Source organism: Triturus cristatus, chromosome 10, assembly GCF_964204655.1.
Source record: "Triturus cristatus chromosome 10, aTriCri1.1, whole genome shotgun sequence".
Classification (NCBI taxonomy): domain Eukaryota; kingdom Metazoa; phylum Chordata; class Amphibia; order Caudata; family Salamandridae; genus Triturus; species Triturus cristatus.
In genome coordinates, this window is record NC_140593.1 from 1,207,329,678 (window position 1) to 1,207,346,355 (window position 16,678).

At 48.5% G+C, this 16,678-nt stretch overlaps 1 protein-coding gene across 3 annotated transcripts in view; it reads left to right on the top strand.

Moving 5' to 3' along the window:
- The window catches only part of GRIPAP1 (GRIP1 associated protein 1), a 597,534-nt gene that overhangs the window by 117,231 nt on the left and 463,625 nt on the right, over nucleotides 1-16,678 (top strand). For 2 of the 3 annotated variants that reach the window (XM_085629701.1, XM_085629702.1), the window contains exons 5-6: nucleotides 1-108; nucleotides 4,778-4,919. In XM_085629701.1, coding sequence (XP_085485827.1) covers nucleotides 1-108; nucleotides 4,778-4,919 — 250 coding nt within the window. Of the gene's footprint in view, nucleotides 109-4,777; nucleotides 4,920-6,894; nucleotides 6,908-16,678 lie in introns of those variants that run through there. The other variant, XM_085629704.1, reaches the window with a different exon arrangement.

The following is a 16,678-nucleotide window of genomic DNA, read 5'->3' on the forward strand; positions in this document are numbered from 1 at the left end:
GAAGTGGACGCCCTCCTGAGCGAGAATGAGATGCTCCAGGGGAAGCTGCACAGCCAGGAGGAGGACTTCCGGCTCCAGAACAGCACGCTCATGCAGGAGCTCTCCAAGGTAGGGCAGTGGGCGCATGCGCGGTGCGAGGCTGTGTGCGCTGTGGACATGGGTGCTGTGACCCCCAACCCTCCATCCTCTGTGACTCGTGTGTGTACATTGCCCCCCCTTGCCACGCCATCTACATGCCAGCCCTGTGCACCCAGGGTTCTGCATGATGGCCGCTTCCTCGTGAGTGGTGAGTCTTGTGTTTAGCCCTTAGTATTGCCTGTTTCACCGTGTTCTGTTTCTTGCTGTCCATAACCTGTATTAGTAATGTCTCATTGATGGTGAGCTCGCGGAACACCTGCTCTCACTGTTGGCGGCATTACTTAGTGCCCATTCCCGTCTGATATATTTATTACTGGCCGTGACCCGCCTTTTAATGTCTCGCTCTTGATCACAATAGTTAGTACACCCTACCTTATTATATATTTCCTACTGGCCATAACCTGTATTAATGATGTGTCATTGGTGGTGACATCACAGAACACCGGGTCTCACTGCTGGTGACACTAGTTGGTCCACCCCACCTTATCCAGTATCTCTTACTGGCCATGACCTTCTTGTTTTCTTATAAGTCCCGCCCCTTCCCATTTACTTATTTTTTTCCAATATACAAAGGCAGACTTTAGTTGGCATACAGATATCGAGCCCCGCACTTATCCTGAAATTTTACGTTTTTTACTGAAACAGCGCAGCTCCCACATCACTTTGTTCCATTTCTTGGGTCCTCACAGGGCACACGCAGTGTCACTGCTGATGACATCATCAAGCGCCTGCACCACTGTGGTGAACACCATGCCTGGCACTGTATAGTTTCACAGATCACCGTGTATCACTGGACGTCCCACTCTGATGACGCCACTCTGCCTCGTGGTTTATGACGTCACATAGATCACCGCCATTGCTTTTACTGTTGCCGAACATCCTGGCTCGGTGTTGATGACATCACAGCGAATACACTGTCTCACTTTTTTTTTTTTTACTTATGCTTTCCAAAAGGGAAAAGAAAGTAACAGGGAAAAGGCATCGCCCCTGAGAGTTTATATCATACAGTGTGCACTAGCATTGCCTACGCCCTGGTGCAGGTGTAGCATTCATACAACTCGTTGTAACTTCTAATGAAGCAGTAGCTCTAGGCCGCCACTAAACCCTGCTTAGCTTTTCCTGGAAAAGAAATTAAGGGTATAACGTCATCCACGCACAGCCCGTTCCTCATCATATTGGCTCTAGGTTTCTCCAAACATCAGTAACAAATATTGTGGGAGAAGTGACAAAATATCTTTGGGCGGAGACTTTACTGACAGAAATGTGTTCAAAGTGTCCGCTGTGTTGTTACAATAAACAAGATTCTGGGCCCCCCTATGGGTGGATGGACGGAAGCAAGCCCCCACCCCACCCACAGGCGCAGCTTGGCAAGCAGGAGCTGTATTCTTTCTATTGGCAACAGGGATGTGTTTGACATATGCCAGCAGTGCACACAGGAGTCCTGTCCAGTCTATATTATATAATTTTGTCAAGTTCTGGAAAATCCCTTTGCCAGTACATCTGTGTAGGTGGAAACCACTATGCTAAGTGCATGAGGTCAGCACTTTTGACACCTGCATCAGTGGGCAATCTGTGTGTTTGCAGCCGAGGTACTTCTTGGACATTCTCCTTTGCCGCGAGGCCTGGCCACAGCATATGTGCCCAAACACGTAACTTCTTTATCTGACAGATCATAGGTTTCCCCTTGTTAAAAATATGCAAATTACTTATTTGAATATGTAACCTTTCAGGTTAGACTAGCTTGCTGTCTAGGGTGGCTTAAGTATGCCGAATAGATTTCAGAAATAGTAACACCCTGGATGTATGCCTCAAAGGCCTCCCTGACTGTCTCACATTGTTCCACAGCCCCTACATTAATCTCAAGCTGTTCATTTATATTTGACTGGATGTTGGCTTTAAACACAGCATCTAACAGCGCCTCCTATGGGAGTCTCCATGCATAGCTCAGCAGATGGTGATTCAGCATATGGAGCTCTACAAACACCGGAGAGTGGCCTGAATATGTACCTGTGCCGTGTTCACAGGATTTGACTCATTGTAGTGACATTTCCAGATAGAAGAATGTAGTCGATACTAGAGTATTGGTCCTATACAGCCGAGTAAACTGTGAAGCCCGTATTACTCGGGTTCCTGAGCCTCCGTATGTCCATCACCCAATCCCCCTCGTATTAATGGTAATTGCTTTCTGCGCAGCGGAGAGTCTTCTAGAGGCTCCACTTGATAAACCTAGAAATGAATTTGGAACGCTCTTGAAATCACCTCCCTATATTACGGTGTCACAGGATACCCCTGCCACTAGGCATTGCACGTCCCTGAAGTATTGTGGACTGTCACAGTTAGGGACATATATATTTCCAAATATTCTTTGTTTGCCTTCCAATACGCATATGGCAATAAAGTACTTCCACTCCGGGGTTGGAATAGTTCTACCACTCTTATTCCAAGGCCCGTTCGGGCCCAGAGGAGTGTTGGTGAATTCCGGGAATAGAGAAATAAAGGATCCTGAGTGTTGGAGTTGATGCCTCTCCTGGCAGCTCAGAGCGCCCCATCTCTGTCTCTGTAGTTAAGATGTTGAGCTATAATTGGGGTACCAGGGCCTTGGTGCTAAGGATCTGTGCCCCCATTCCACCACAAACATTGTAGTGAAAGTGTCTGCCCAGCATATCCACAAGCATCGTTTCTATACAAAACTCTATGTTACCCGTGTTGGTGGATTCAGGGACGCCAATGATCCTTATGTTATTGTGCCTTGATCTGGCATTACGGTCCTCCTTTTTAGCGTGTGTTCTGGTGCCTTATACTGCTTAGTTACAGTTTCCTTGTTAGTGACTGCGTCACCCTCTATCTCCGACACACAGTGCTAGTCTACCTCAAACCCTGGGGCATGCTTATCCAGGTTGTCTGACCGCTGATCCATGTGGAGTGAAAGTGTTTCCATTTTCTTGTCAGTAGTGTTTAGACTGCACCTTCTAACCTGCAGCAAGAGCTGTATATCAGAATCTCCGCCTCATTCAGGACTTGTACCACAGATCACTAACTCAGCAGGCCCCATTCCCAGCTCACACAGGCAGGTTTCTGTGCAGTAGTAATTTCATTCCAGTGGTCATTAGCTTCTGGGTACACAATAGTTCATTATATACCGGTGAGGCCCCAAGCAGGACAGGGCACAGAGCATCATGGACTGTGTACAATTTCAGCCCCACGTCTCTCAGTTTATGACCCCACAGAACAGTTGTTTGCTGTCAACATCATAGAATAATCATACAACACCCTGTGTCATTTCTAGTGACATCACAAAACACCCTGTCTCTGTGTTGATGACATCGCATACAACACCCTGTCTCCTTGTTGGTGACATCACAAAACACCCTGTCTCTGTGTTGATGACATCGCATGCAGCACCATGTCTCCTTGTTGGTGACACCACACAATGCTGTCTCTGTGTTGATGACGACACATACAACACCTTATCTCATTGTTGGTGACACCACAAAACACACTGTCTCTGTGTTGATGACATCACATACAACACCCTGTCTCCTTGTTGGTGACGCCACAAAACACACTGTCTCTGTGTTGATGATGTCACATACAACACCTTATCTCATTGTTGGTGACACCACAAAACACACTGTCTTTGTGTTGATGACATCACATACAACACCTTATCTGATTGTTGGTGACACCACAAAACACAATGTCTCTGTGTTGATGAAGTCACATGCAGCACCCTGTCTCCTTGTTGGTGACACCACAAAACACACTGTCTCTGTGTTGATGACATCACATACAACACCTTATCTCATTGTTGGTGACACCACAAAACACACTGTCTCTGTGTTGATGGCATCGCATGCAACACCATATCTCATTGTTGGTGACATCACAAAACACCCTGTCTCTGTGTTGGTGACATCACATGCAACACCCTGTCTCCTTGTTGCTGACACCACAAAACGCCCTGTCTCTGTGTTGGTGACATCACATGCAACACCCTGTCTCCTTGTTGCTGACACCACAAAACACCCTGTCTCTGTGTTGATGACAGTTAAAACAATCTGTCTCGAGCAGGTGATCCCTCAAACAGTGTCATTGGTCAGGTCTGGTTCATGAACATTCGTCAATATCTCGCTCCAAATATATTTTGAAGTTTTTTTTTTAACTTTAATTAAATTACGCTGTGCAAGAGGGAAAGGTATTTGAATTCTTTCTCTTTTCTTCCTCTTGAAATTTTGGAGTCTGTGCTTTTGTCAGCACGAGGTGTGCTCCCTGTCTTCCTGTCACAGTACAAATATTGCGTTCATCGTTTTAAGGTGCCGCGTGCTGTCAGTGTATGTGGTTTGTGGTGCCTCCAGGTGTTTGTTGCTGTCCGCATGTATTCCTCTGATCAGTAAGTTTTATTTCTTGGTGTAGTGCAGGTATGTTTGTTGCAAGGGTTAGGCAAAGTCCATCTCCCATTGGTGGGCTGATGGTGACCTCAGGGACCTCCACTAGCCCCACTGGTTGCCCTCTTTCTCAGCCTTGTATTTTTGTCTTACTTCAGGCCTGTCCACACGGCCCTTGATTCAGCCAGAAGTTGGGGTTAAGTGTCTAATTTGATTTTTATTTCCATAATGTGCCCGATTCCTTCATGGCGCAGCTGTGCTCCCAAATTGAACAGCTGGAAGTGGAAAACCAGCGGATGAAAGAGGGTCTGCCGGTGCCCTCTGTGGGCAGCCCTGTGGCTGGAGAGCTCCTGCGCCTTCAGGCTGAGAACACCGCCCTGCAGAAGAACATGGCAGGTAAGCTGGCCTGGTGCCCCCAGGGAAGAATGAAGCCGCCTTTGGGTCTTGTGTGTGTCTGTGTGTGTGTGTGTGTGTGTGTGTGAGCGCACTCCTGCCCCTGCAGAAGAACATGGCAGGTGAGCTGGCCTGGTGTCCCCAGGGAAGAATGAAGCCGCCTTTGGGTCTTAAGTGTGTGTGTGTGTGTGTGTGCGCTCCTGCCCCTGCAGAAGAACATGGCAGGTAAGCTGGCCTGGTGTCCCCAGGGAAGAATGAAGCCGCCTTTGGGTCTTAAGTGTGGGTGTTGGTGTGTGTCTGCTTCTGCCCCTGCAGACGAACATGGCAGGTAAGCTGGCCTGGTGTCTCCAGGGAAGAATGAAGCCGCCTTTGGGTCTTGTGTGTGTGTGCGCTCCTGCTCCTGCAGAAGAACATGGCAGGTAAGCTGGCCTGGAGTCCCCAGGGAAGAATGAAGCCGCCTTTGGGTCTTAAGTGTGGGTGTTGGTGTGTGTCTGCTTCTGCCCCTGCAGACGAACATGGCAGGTAAGCTGGCCTGGAGTCCCCAGGGAAGAATGAAGCCGCCTTTGGGTCTTGTGTGTGTCTGTGTGTGTGTGCGCTCCTGCTCCTGCAGAAGAACATGGCAGGTAAGCTGGCCTGGAGTCCCCAGGGAAGAATGAAGCCGCCTTTGGGTCTTGTGTGTGTCTGTGGGTGCTCCTGCCCCTGCAGAAGAACATGGCAGGTAAGCTGGCCTGGTGTCCCCAGGGAAGAATGAAGCCGCCTTTGGGTCTTGTGTGTGTCTGTGTGTGTGTGTGTGTGTGTGTGTGTGTCTGCTCCTGCCCCTGCAGAAGAACATGGCAGGTAAGCTGGCCTGGTGTCTCCAGGGAAGATTGAAGCCGCCTTTGGGTCTTGTGTGTGTGTGTGTGTGTGCGCTCCTGTCCCTGCAGAAGAACATGGCAGGTAAACTGGCCTGGTGTCTCCAGGGAAGATTGAAGCCACCTTTGGGTCTTAATTGTGGTGTGTCTGCTCCTGCCCCTGCAGAAGAACATGGCAGGTAAGCTGGCCTGGTGTCCCCAGGGAAGAATGAAGCCGCCTTTGGGTCTTGTGTGTGTCTGTGTGTGTGTGCGCTCCTGCCCCTGCAGAAGAACATGGCAGGTGAGCTGGCCTGGTGTCTCCAGGGAAGAATGAAGCCGCCTTTGGGTCTTAATTGTGGTGTGTCTGCTCCTGCCCCTGCAGAAGAACATGGCAGGTAAGCTGGCCTGGTGTCCCCAGGGAAGAATGAAGCCGCCTTTGGGTCTTAAGTGTGTGTGTGTGTGTGTGTGCGCTCCTGCCACTGCAGAAGAACATGGCAGGTGAGCTGGCCTGGTGTCTCCAGGGAAGAATGAAGCTGCCTTTGGGTCTTAAGTGTGTGTGTGTGTGTCTGCTCCTGCAGAAGAACATGGCAGGTGAGCTGGCCTGGTGTCTCCAGGGAAGAATGAAGCTGCCTTTGGGTCTTAAGTGTGGGTGTGTCTGCTCCTGCTCCTGCCCCTGCAGAAGAACATGGCAGATAAACTGGCCTGGTGTCTCCAGGGAAGATTATAGCAACCTTTGGGTCTTAAGTGTGTGTGCTTCTGCCCCTGCAGAAGAACATGGCAGGTAAGCTGGCCTGGTGTCCCCAGGGAAGAATGAAGCCGCCTTTGGGTCTTGTGTGTGTCTGTGTGTGTGTGCGCTCCTGCCCCTGCAGAAGAACATGGCAGGTGAGCTGGCCTGGTGTCCCCAGGGAAGAATGAAGCCGCCTTTGGGTCTTAAGTGTGTGTGTGTGTGCTCCTGCCACTGCAGAAGAACATGGCAGGTGAGCTGGCCTGGTGTCTCCAGGGAAGAATGAAGCTGCCTTTGGGTCTTAAGTGTGGGTGTGTCTGCTCCTGCCCCTGCAGAAGAACATGGCAGGTGAGCTGGCCTGGTGTCTCCAGGGAAGATTATAGCAACCTTTGGGTCTTAAGTGTGTGTGCTTCTGCCCCTGCAGAAGAACATGGCAGGTAAGCTGGCCTGGTGTCCCCAGGGAAGAATGAAGCCGCCTTTGGGTCTTAAGTGTGGGTGTGTCTGCCCCTGCTGTCACATATGCCACAATGCATGGCGCAGTGAATGATAGGAAGGGCCAATCCCGAGTCTTGATGTCACTGTTCAGAACCACTGTCTGCGTTGCTCATTCTCAGTGCTCTAAAGAACAAATACAACTCTCAAGACACTTGAAATGAGTAAGTGGACACCTCGAGTTTCAAATAAACTTATTGCATCATCATTGGAGTCATGTGCTTGACCGCACTCCCCTCCTTTCGGGTGAAATAGATAGTATCTGCGAAAACTGCTGCATGCTTGCACCATTTTGAGGTTACATCTGTATTTCTGGACATAAATGAAGGTGGTGCAGTATTGATTAAAAAACAGCAGGTGCTATTATCTGAAGCATAAAGCACCGATAAGTTATTTGCGTGCTGTGTTTTGAGATATATTAGAAGATGACTAGATGAAAGAGCGGAGACAGTGCACACGCGTGGCCCAAGGATTCCAGTCCTGTCATGGGTTTATTTACCCTTTCTGTGGGCATCTTGTTTCTGGCCAGTGGTCCCAATCCCTCTGGCCAGGCCATGCCAGGGAGCCGAGAGGTCCGCACGGTGTGCTTCACTCTGAACTCTATCTTTGGTGTGTTTTCCCACCTGCAGCAATGCGCAGCGAGGGCCCAGGGAGGCTTGCAGATGGAAGGCACAGGGTGATGGACATAGGAATGACCGTGGGATCCTACCGCTCCCAGTTGATGCCTCTGAAAAGGATCTTGGGGGTAGGGAAAGTCTCAGGAGAGGAGGTCATGCGATAATAACCGTTAAAAAGCTAGGTTGGGGTTCAGGGGCGACCGCCCTTGACAGAAAATGAAAGGCACTAATTGAATTCTCTTTAAAAAAAAAAGCAACATTGACCTAGGTCCATTAACAATGGGAAGGAACTGAAAATATATTGAAAAGTAAGTCACAGAAACACAAAACTGTAACAAAGACCCTCATTACTAACGAATGAAACTAAATATACTCAAAATTGTTACATCCAAAATAAATGCATGGAGCGGTCCTTCGGGTGGGGGTGTATTCTTAGAACAGTGATCTTAGTTGAGTCTTCGCACCTCCAAACCAGGCCAGCACAGAGCTCCTGTACGCCATCGTCCGTTATCCAAGAAAACAACAAATGTGATGGAAGGAATGCTTAAATCAATCTCAGCCACTTGCACTCGCTCAGGCTACTCTCCTGACCATTGTTGTATGCCCACTGTGACATTTTAAACAGAGGCCCGTCTTATGCAAATCAGTCTTGATCCTGCTCCAATAGTAACAGTTGAGCCTGAACTGCCAGGGGAGGTTCCCTCCAGATGGGAGCACGAGCAACCCCTGACCGGTTTTAACATACGTAGGTCTCATCAGTGAGGTACAGCTTGAGACCCATGGCACAGTGGGAATGGGACCCCCATCTGGGCGTACCTCATTTCACTTGAGACATCTGCTGCAAAAGCAACAAGCTGATTGTAGGAATGCTTGAGTTAACTTCAACAACTAGCAGTCGCCCAGGCCTCATTCCAGGCAATTATTATTCGCCATGTGTGTCACTCTAGACAGAGAACCGCCTTATGCAAATCAGTCTTAGTCCTGCTCCGGTGGGAACAGTCCAGCCCAATTTGCCAGGCCAAGTCCCCTCCAAACAGGATCGCAAGCAACCCCAGACTCGTTACCACCTACTTAGCTGTGCGGGCTGGGATGTTCCTATTGGAGAAAGACCAAACGTCTTGTATGTTTCTGGATCTAACCCGAGGTGGCATGGTGGGTAATGAAACAATTGGCTGGGATGTGGCCTGAGTCATAACCAGTGGCTCTGATTAATTCAAACATCTCACCCGTCACTTTTATGTATACTTCATGTAGGTTTGCCCATACACGGGTCTTGTTCTCGCTGTACCACTGGAACTACTCTGCACCCGAATATGCTGAAACCTGTCTTGGGTTTCCTGCATTCCAGTTCAGAGCAGACCAGGCTGGCATTTCCTGTTGGGGTTTGATGCAGGCTGATTTGCACACAGCCGTGTCTAATCTGAGGTGGTGTGGTGGCAAAAAAACAATGGACTCGGAATTGGCCCCATGAAGGTACCAGTACCTGAGATGAATTTAAACTTTCTATCCATCACTTTATGTAGTTTGCGTGGTCCATTATCCAGCATTTTGTTTCTTGAATGCTTGATTCCATGATAGTAGTGATAGCAAACGTTTTCGTTCAATACTAAAAAACGTTCAAGGTTAAGCTTGATGTGAAACACTTGCTTGTAGGTTCACATGTGTTATAATGAGGGATATAAGACGACATGACCTTTCTTAAGAAAATAAAGATTGTTAATCTCTGTGAAACCAAGAGAAACGTTGACTGTATGCACTGCGCAGCTTCATTTCAGCCTCTAAGGATTAATCAGCCCATGCTGTATCAGAGACAGGGCCAATGCTAGGACTTTGTAATTTGTTTTTAGAAACTTGCTGCTTTCAACAGATCATTGACTTGTAGGGATGTATCGAAGGCACGCCCCATCAGTCACTTGAATCCTGCCAGTGCTCAAGGGTCACTCGACATCGAAGACTTACTTGGCACATCCATGCACAAAGGTGGCTGAGGTTGAACCTCTTTACAGGACTCTGCGCTTCAAGACTGTGGTCTCTAGGTTCACTTTTATGGGGACAAAACTGAGGTATTGATGGAACACCAGAGAAGTCAGTCATTTCCAAGAGGGTATCGAAGTATTTGTTTACTGGAAAGGAGGCGAAGTTATAGAACTGGCTGTAAGTTAAAGGTGAGGAGAACGAGCCCTGGGGGTGCCCTGGTCGGGCACCCTGCCTTTCAGTGGCCAGGGCTTCTTCCAGTGGGACATGTCTTTTTAAATGGATGTGACTTTTTTTGCACTACAGGTAAAGCTGTCTATTTGATTTTTAATCTATTTAATTGAGAAAGATCACAAATTCAGCATGTCACACCAAATATGTGTCATAGAAGCAGTTGACAAATTCTTTACAGCACACATTCAGGGTCTTTAGTTAATCAGGGTAACATGGTACAAGTACAGTAATTGCAGTGGCCTCTCGGCCCTTCATTCGTCCGTGCCCTGATGCATTAAGGTGTTTCGGGAGGATCCAGTCTGAGAATGCTGTAATTCCTTACTTCATCAGACTGATAGTGACAGGTTGTCGATTGTTTAGTTAACAGTTCACCCTTCTTAAGATAGCTATGATTTAAAGTGAATCACGAAGGGTGGATTATGCATTTGCTTCACCATCTGGGATATCAATTCTGATCTAGTTAGACAATCACCACAATATGTGGCCAGCACCTACTTTGAACTTGTTAAAAAGGGCTGCACAGCTTGAGGAAGAAGACTCTTGCTTGTTTATCACAGAGGAAAGATATGTTCGAGGCATGTGAGCTGCAGATTGTACACTGTGCATAGATCGCCATCTGGTGTTGGGCTCGGATGTTTGCACCTTGTTGTTGTCTTGGAAGAAGTCTTTTGTAGTCACAAGATAGGTGACTCCTCCCTTGGACAATAGTGCGCATGGGCATCGACTCCATCCTCAGATTGTTTTTTTCCGCCATTGGGTTCGGATGTAACTTCTGCACTCCGGTTCGGCACCATATCTCCAAACCTTTTCGACGCGCAAACTATTTAAAAACTCGACGATGTTGTTTTCGATCGCATGATCTTCGACACACACCTCATCTACTCGATTCCGGTCGTCGACACGGGCCGCCTGGCCTATCGACGCTGTTCGGGCCTACAGCTCATGGAAAGGACTCCATTAAAAAAATGCCCCCAGTGTGGAGCTAAATTCCCACACAGTGACCACCACAAGGTCTGTAAACTGTGTCTCTCGCTCGACAAGAACAATTGCCAGGCCTGCGCCTCTTTTTGCTAGAAAAAGACCATCCGTGATTGCCGGGCCCGACGACACATCATGGCGCAGCAAGCAGCTCCGGTACCGGTGGACATCTTTGACGAAGACCCGGTATCCCGGAGGAGGATTCTGAAGACCTGGAAATCATGTCCGAAGCAGACGACTCAGACTCAGACGACCACATCACTCCTGGTCAACGAGTGAGTACGATTGTCCCTACCCCAACCCCACCCGAAAAAAAGAAGGCCCTGATCAAGACTTTGCCTGCTGGCCCCAGTCGCGACCAAAAACAAGCTTCAGAAACCCTGCCCTCGGGCCCGCCTCCGAAGAAAAGGGACAAGCCTTCCGGTAGCTCAGGACCGAACAAACCGCATCTGTGTTCCGCAGGCACCATCAGCACCGAAGCCGGGCGTGCAGCCTACTCCCAAAAAGACATTGGCACCGAACACCTCGACGCTGAAAGAAAAGGCATCAGACCCGAACCCAAAACATTCGGAACTGAAAAAGATTTCCGCCTTCACATCCAAGCCAAAGGACCCCAAACCATCTCCCAAGGCCCCGGAGCAGATATTCAAACCTCGCTCGGACGTGAAAAAATCGTCGCAGAAAGCGGTTACCGAAAGGATGAACTTTTTTGACCGGATCCTGTCAATCCAAAACAAAAAACTCTCCACATAGACCCCAAAACAGGACATGTGGCTACTGTTCCACACAAGAAGAGGATACTGGACACACCAGGCATTCCTGTAGTGCCCGTCAAGAGAAAAGACTGTGCCACGACCCTCTTCTCCTGTTCTTCCTCCTAAGCCTGTCTCTCCTCCACATTCTCCTATAGTTCCACCAAACTCACCACTACCACAGGTTGAGGATGATTTAGGGGATGGGGGAAGCAACAATGACCCTTTCACTGACCCTGATGACGACACAGACGTACCACAGGACGATTGGGACGATTATGATGACCCAGTAGATCCTCCAGACCTCCCTGATCCCCATGCATATCCAACCAAGCCATCTCCCCCAGATGACATATTGGCTTCAGTCAGCTGGTAAATAGAGCTGCTCTGTACCATGGTGTTCAGATGCATTCTGACCCCGCAGACAAGGACCTTCTACTAGACACCTTTGAACAGTCACAAAAGACTGTACAAACCCTGCCAATGTTAAAAGGTGTCATTAAACATGCCCCGACATATTCAAGGACCCTGTTAGGGCAAGAATTCTCAATCCCAGGATTGACAAAAAATATAAACCCGCTCCCAATAATCCCACCTACATCAAGGGTCAACTACCTTTAGACTCACTAGTGGTAACTAATGCTAGGAAACGTGCCAACTCTCAGACCTCCTGTGAGGCACCACTTCCGGATAAAGAGTCTAAGTTGTTAGATGCATCCGGCAAGAGAGTTGCTGCCCAAGCAGCCAATCACTGGCGGAGAGCCAACACACAGGCATTACTTGCTAGGTACGATAGGGCTCACTATGACCAACTAGAAACCCTATTGCACCATTTACCTGATCAATATAAGGCCAAGGCCAATGATTTAATTCAGGACGGCAAATTAATAACTAACGCATCAATCGAGTGTGCCCTTGACGCAGCTGACACCGCCTCTAGGTCCATTAACACTAGCGTGTTACTCAGACGACATGCCTGGTTACGCATCTCTGGTTTCAAACGGGAGGTAGAGACAACTATCCTCAACCAGCCGTTCAATCAAGAACAACTTTTTGGACCGGCTGTAGACACCACTCTAGAAAAAAAGAAAAAGGACACCATCCACACATGGTTCCTTTCGTCGCCCCTTCTATAGAGGAGCATCCAAAAACTTCAGAACAGACACTGCCTCTTCTTCTTACAAGAACATCACTCAAACTTTCCCCACGAGGGGATATTTTAGAGGTGGGTACAGGAGAAATAACAATAAAGGGAGAGGCCGAGGTAACAACATCACTCGCACCTCCCCCACTAATAAGCAGTGACTTCCCTCCACTCCCTCCAGACCATTCCACCCCGGTCGAAGGGAGACTATCACAATATTTACCTGTCTGGACTTCCATCACCACAGACAAGTGGTTAAGACAAATTATCCAGTATGGTTACTGCCTGGAACTTACAGCAACCCCACTACCATACCACCCAAACAGTGTCCAATGTCCACGGAACATCTCACGCTCTTGAAACAAGAGGTTCTCTCACTGCTTCAAAAGCAGGCAATAGAACCAGTTCCCTTACAGCATCAAGGAACAGGGGTTTACTCGCTGTACTTCCTAATCCCCAAAAAGGACGGCACCCTAAGGCAAATACTCGACCTCAGACCTCTCAAACTCTATATACAGTCAGATCATTTTCATATGATCACTCTCCAACAGGTCCTCCCACTGCTGCAACAAGACGACTTCCTTGCCACACTAGATCTCAAGGACGCCTTCTTCCACATTCCCATACACCCTGTTCACAGGAAATACCTAAAATTCATTGTGGACGGACAACACTATCACTATCAGTTCACAGTCATCCATTTGGGGTGACCACCCCACCCAGGGTGTTCACAAAGTGCCTGGCAGTAGTAGCATCACACTTAAGAAGACAACAAAGCCATGTCTTTCCATACCTCGACAACTGGATGATAAAAGCCAAGTCATGAAACCAATGTGATCATCACACTCATCAAACCATCCAGCTACTACACAACTTGGGATTCACAGAACCCTACACCAAGTCACATCTGCAGCCCTCTCACATACATCAGTATCTAGGGGCCACAGTAGACACCTCCAGAGCTCTGGCGTATCCCAATCCAGCCAGGATAGCCAGTATGCAAACCCTAATCACCAAATTTCAGCCACAGCATTCCCTCCCAGCAAGGGTATTCATGCAACTCATTGTAATGATGGCCTCTTGCATTTTCATTGTACCTCACGCAAGACTTCAGATGCTCCCCTTACAGGAATGCCTAGCATATCAGTGGAACCAGGCTCAAGGACAACTTACAGATCTGGTGTTGGTGGACAGCCGCACACATCGCTCTCTGCAGTGGTGGAACACATAAAACCTTTCCAGAGGGCAGCCGTTCCTAGAGCCGGTTACACAGATAGTGCTAACAGCGGACGCATCACATCACTCACCGGCTGGGGAGCCCATCTCCTAAACCCTACAATTCAGGGCAAGTGGACCACTCAACAAAGAGTGCTCCACATCAATCACCTGGAATTACTTGCAATATTTCTAGCATTAAAATCATTCCAAGTACATCTATATCACAAGACTGTCCTAGTCTGGACGAACAATATGACAGCCATGTATTACAAAAACAAGGAGGCACACATTCTTTGCAGCTGTCCCAGCTCGCGCAAAACATTTGGAGATGGGCCGTTCCACAAAACATATACCTTCTAGCAGAACACCTTCCAGGAGTTCACAATCAGATTGCGGATCTGCTAAGTCGACAGACAGAGCAGATACACGAATGGGAACTTCATCCCCAAGTTCTTCAACCATTTTTCCAAATGTGGGGTCAACCACACATAGATCTGTTCGCCACATACGAAAATGCAAAATGCCCAACCTTCGCCGCTGGTTTCCACACCCGTTGTCCAAGGGCAATGCGATATGGATGAACTGGTCCGGCACATTTGCGTACGCTTTTCCGCGACTCCATCTGATTCACCTAGTAGTACGCAAGCTCAGACAACAGTCTCTCAAGATGATCCTAGTGGCTCCTACATGGGCACGGCAACTGTGGTTCACAACACTCATGGAACTTTCAGTAGTTCCACACCAAAAACTACATCTCTCCCCAACATTGCTAACGCATAACCATGGAGAGATAAGGCACCCCGATCCGGGACAACTGAATCTAGCGATCTGGCTCCTGAAGTCCTAGAGTTCGAATACCTTAACCATCCACTGGACTGTATGAACATCATTAAAGAAGCCAGGTGCCCTACTACTAGAGCTTGCTATGCTGCAAAGTGGAAAAGATTTGTCATCTACTGCAATAACAATCCAATCGATCCACTGGATGCTTCAAACCAGGACATCATTTGCTCTCTGTTACACTTACAAAGGTGTAATCTTGCATATTCATCCATAAGATTACATCTAGTGTCGAAATTTAATTCATAACTGAACATTATCTGCGCCATCTTGCCTCTTCCCCAGCACCGCACGTAAAAACACACAGCAGCCATTTTTAGGCACCATGGCCTCTCTCCCTGCTCATTGCCGATCACCAGCGCGTCCCTCAGGCGCTGCGAACATCCCCCCGCGCGCTGGACACCCCCGCTCTCTCATACATGGGCCATAAAACCTCTCCTTCTGCGCGACCCTGCCATGGAACCACATCCCACGCCTGACCGACACCTTCTTTCATCCCATACATAGTCATACATCCCTTTGATAACCCCCTTCCTCTGCGCCCGATTGTTCGAACCGATCCCAGGCCATCACCTAGCCCTGCGGATGCAGTTTATTGCCCCTACTGTAAGGGAAACACCCCACATCAAAGGGATTACGGTAGATCAAGGCCCCCCACCCCCTGAGACCCGACCAGTCGCCCACACCCCCGGGAATTGGCGGAATGTCCAGCTGTGTGATAGCCATCTCCTACTGTGGGTGGGGTGGGAACTTCTACTGTAGCTATGTGTGGGAGCGGATCTGAGCCGGGGATTCTGAGGATGTTCTTTCATGTATCAAAGCGATCTCAAGAATGTGCCATGTATGATAAACCTGTAATAAAGCAATAAACCTGTGTATAAGAGGCCAGGCCTCAGCGATGTGGGCAAGGCACCTCGTGACGATACCTTGCTGTCTGATCTGTTCTACTCCGACGGAATAAAACTTTGTTTTCTGCCTTCCAGTCTCCGGCGCCTGCCTCTTTGTTGGTTAATTTTCGAATGGTATAAGAGGCGATTACCGCCGGGCAATACTTGAAAGGTTATCGACTGCAACTGCCGCTACCATTTAACAATTGGCGTCCCAAGCGTGGGGCCCATCAGCGACACGTGGATCCAGTGGGAGAGGTCCCGACGACAGAGTGAACGACTGCAGCGATCGGGAGAGCTCCTGCCTGATAGACCCTCGTCTGGCAGCCGATCATCCGAACTTCACTGGTTCCGAACCGACCTCTCTCGAGTGATCTACGGTCCTGACTGGGAACCATCAGGAGTGCCGCGGCAAATACGGAGAGTAGAGGACGATCGGGCGCTGGAGGCGGAAGACGGGAAACTGTCCATGCGGTCCGGGTAAGGTCGTGTAACACGACGAATTGCGAAACGATTGATTGATTGATTGAAAATACTAGTATTGCTCATTGATTGCTCTTTTTGAGGTCTTCGCTGCCTACAAATGGGGAAGAGTAGAAATACTCTCTCTCCCTTTGCAGATAGTGAAGGGTAGGTAACGCGGACTTTTGTCCCCCATTGTAATCTGTCGTGCCTATTTTCCTCCCCACTGATTGATTGTCCGAATATTGATTGTTTTGAAGAATAGTACTTCTTGAGATATTCTCTGTTTGCAAATAACGTAGAATAGAAATATTCTGTCTAGTCTTTGCAGATAGTGAAGGATAGGTAACGCAGACTTTTGTCCCCCATTGTAACCCGTCGTGCCTATCTCTTTCTCACCATTGATTGATTGATTGTCCGAACACTAGTTGTTCGATATTGGTTCTTTGGAGGTATTCTCTGCTTGCAAATAACGTGGAATAGAGATATTCTGTCTAGTCTTTGCAAGCAGTGAAAAGATAGGTAGTGCAGACTTTTGTCCCCGTTGTAACCCGTCATGCCTATTTTCTCCCCAATGATTGGTAGTTGGTTCTGCCCGGACCGCTTATTA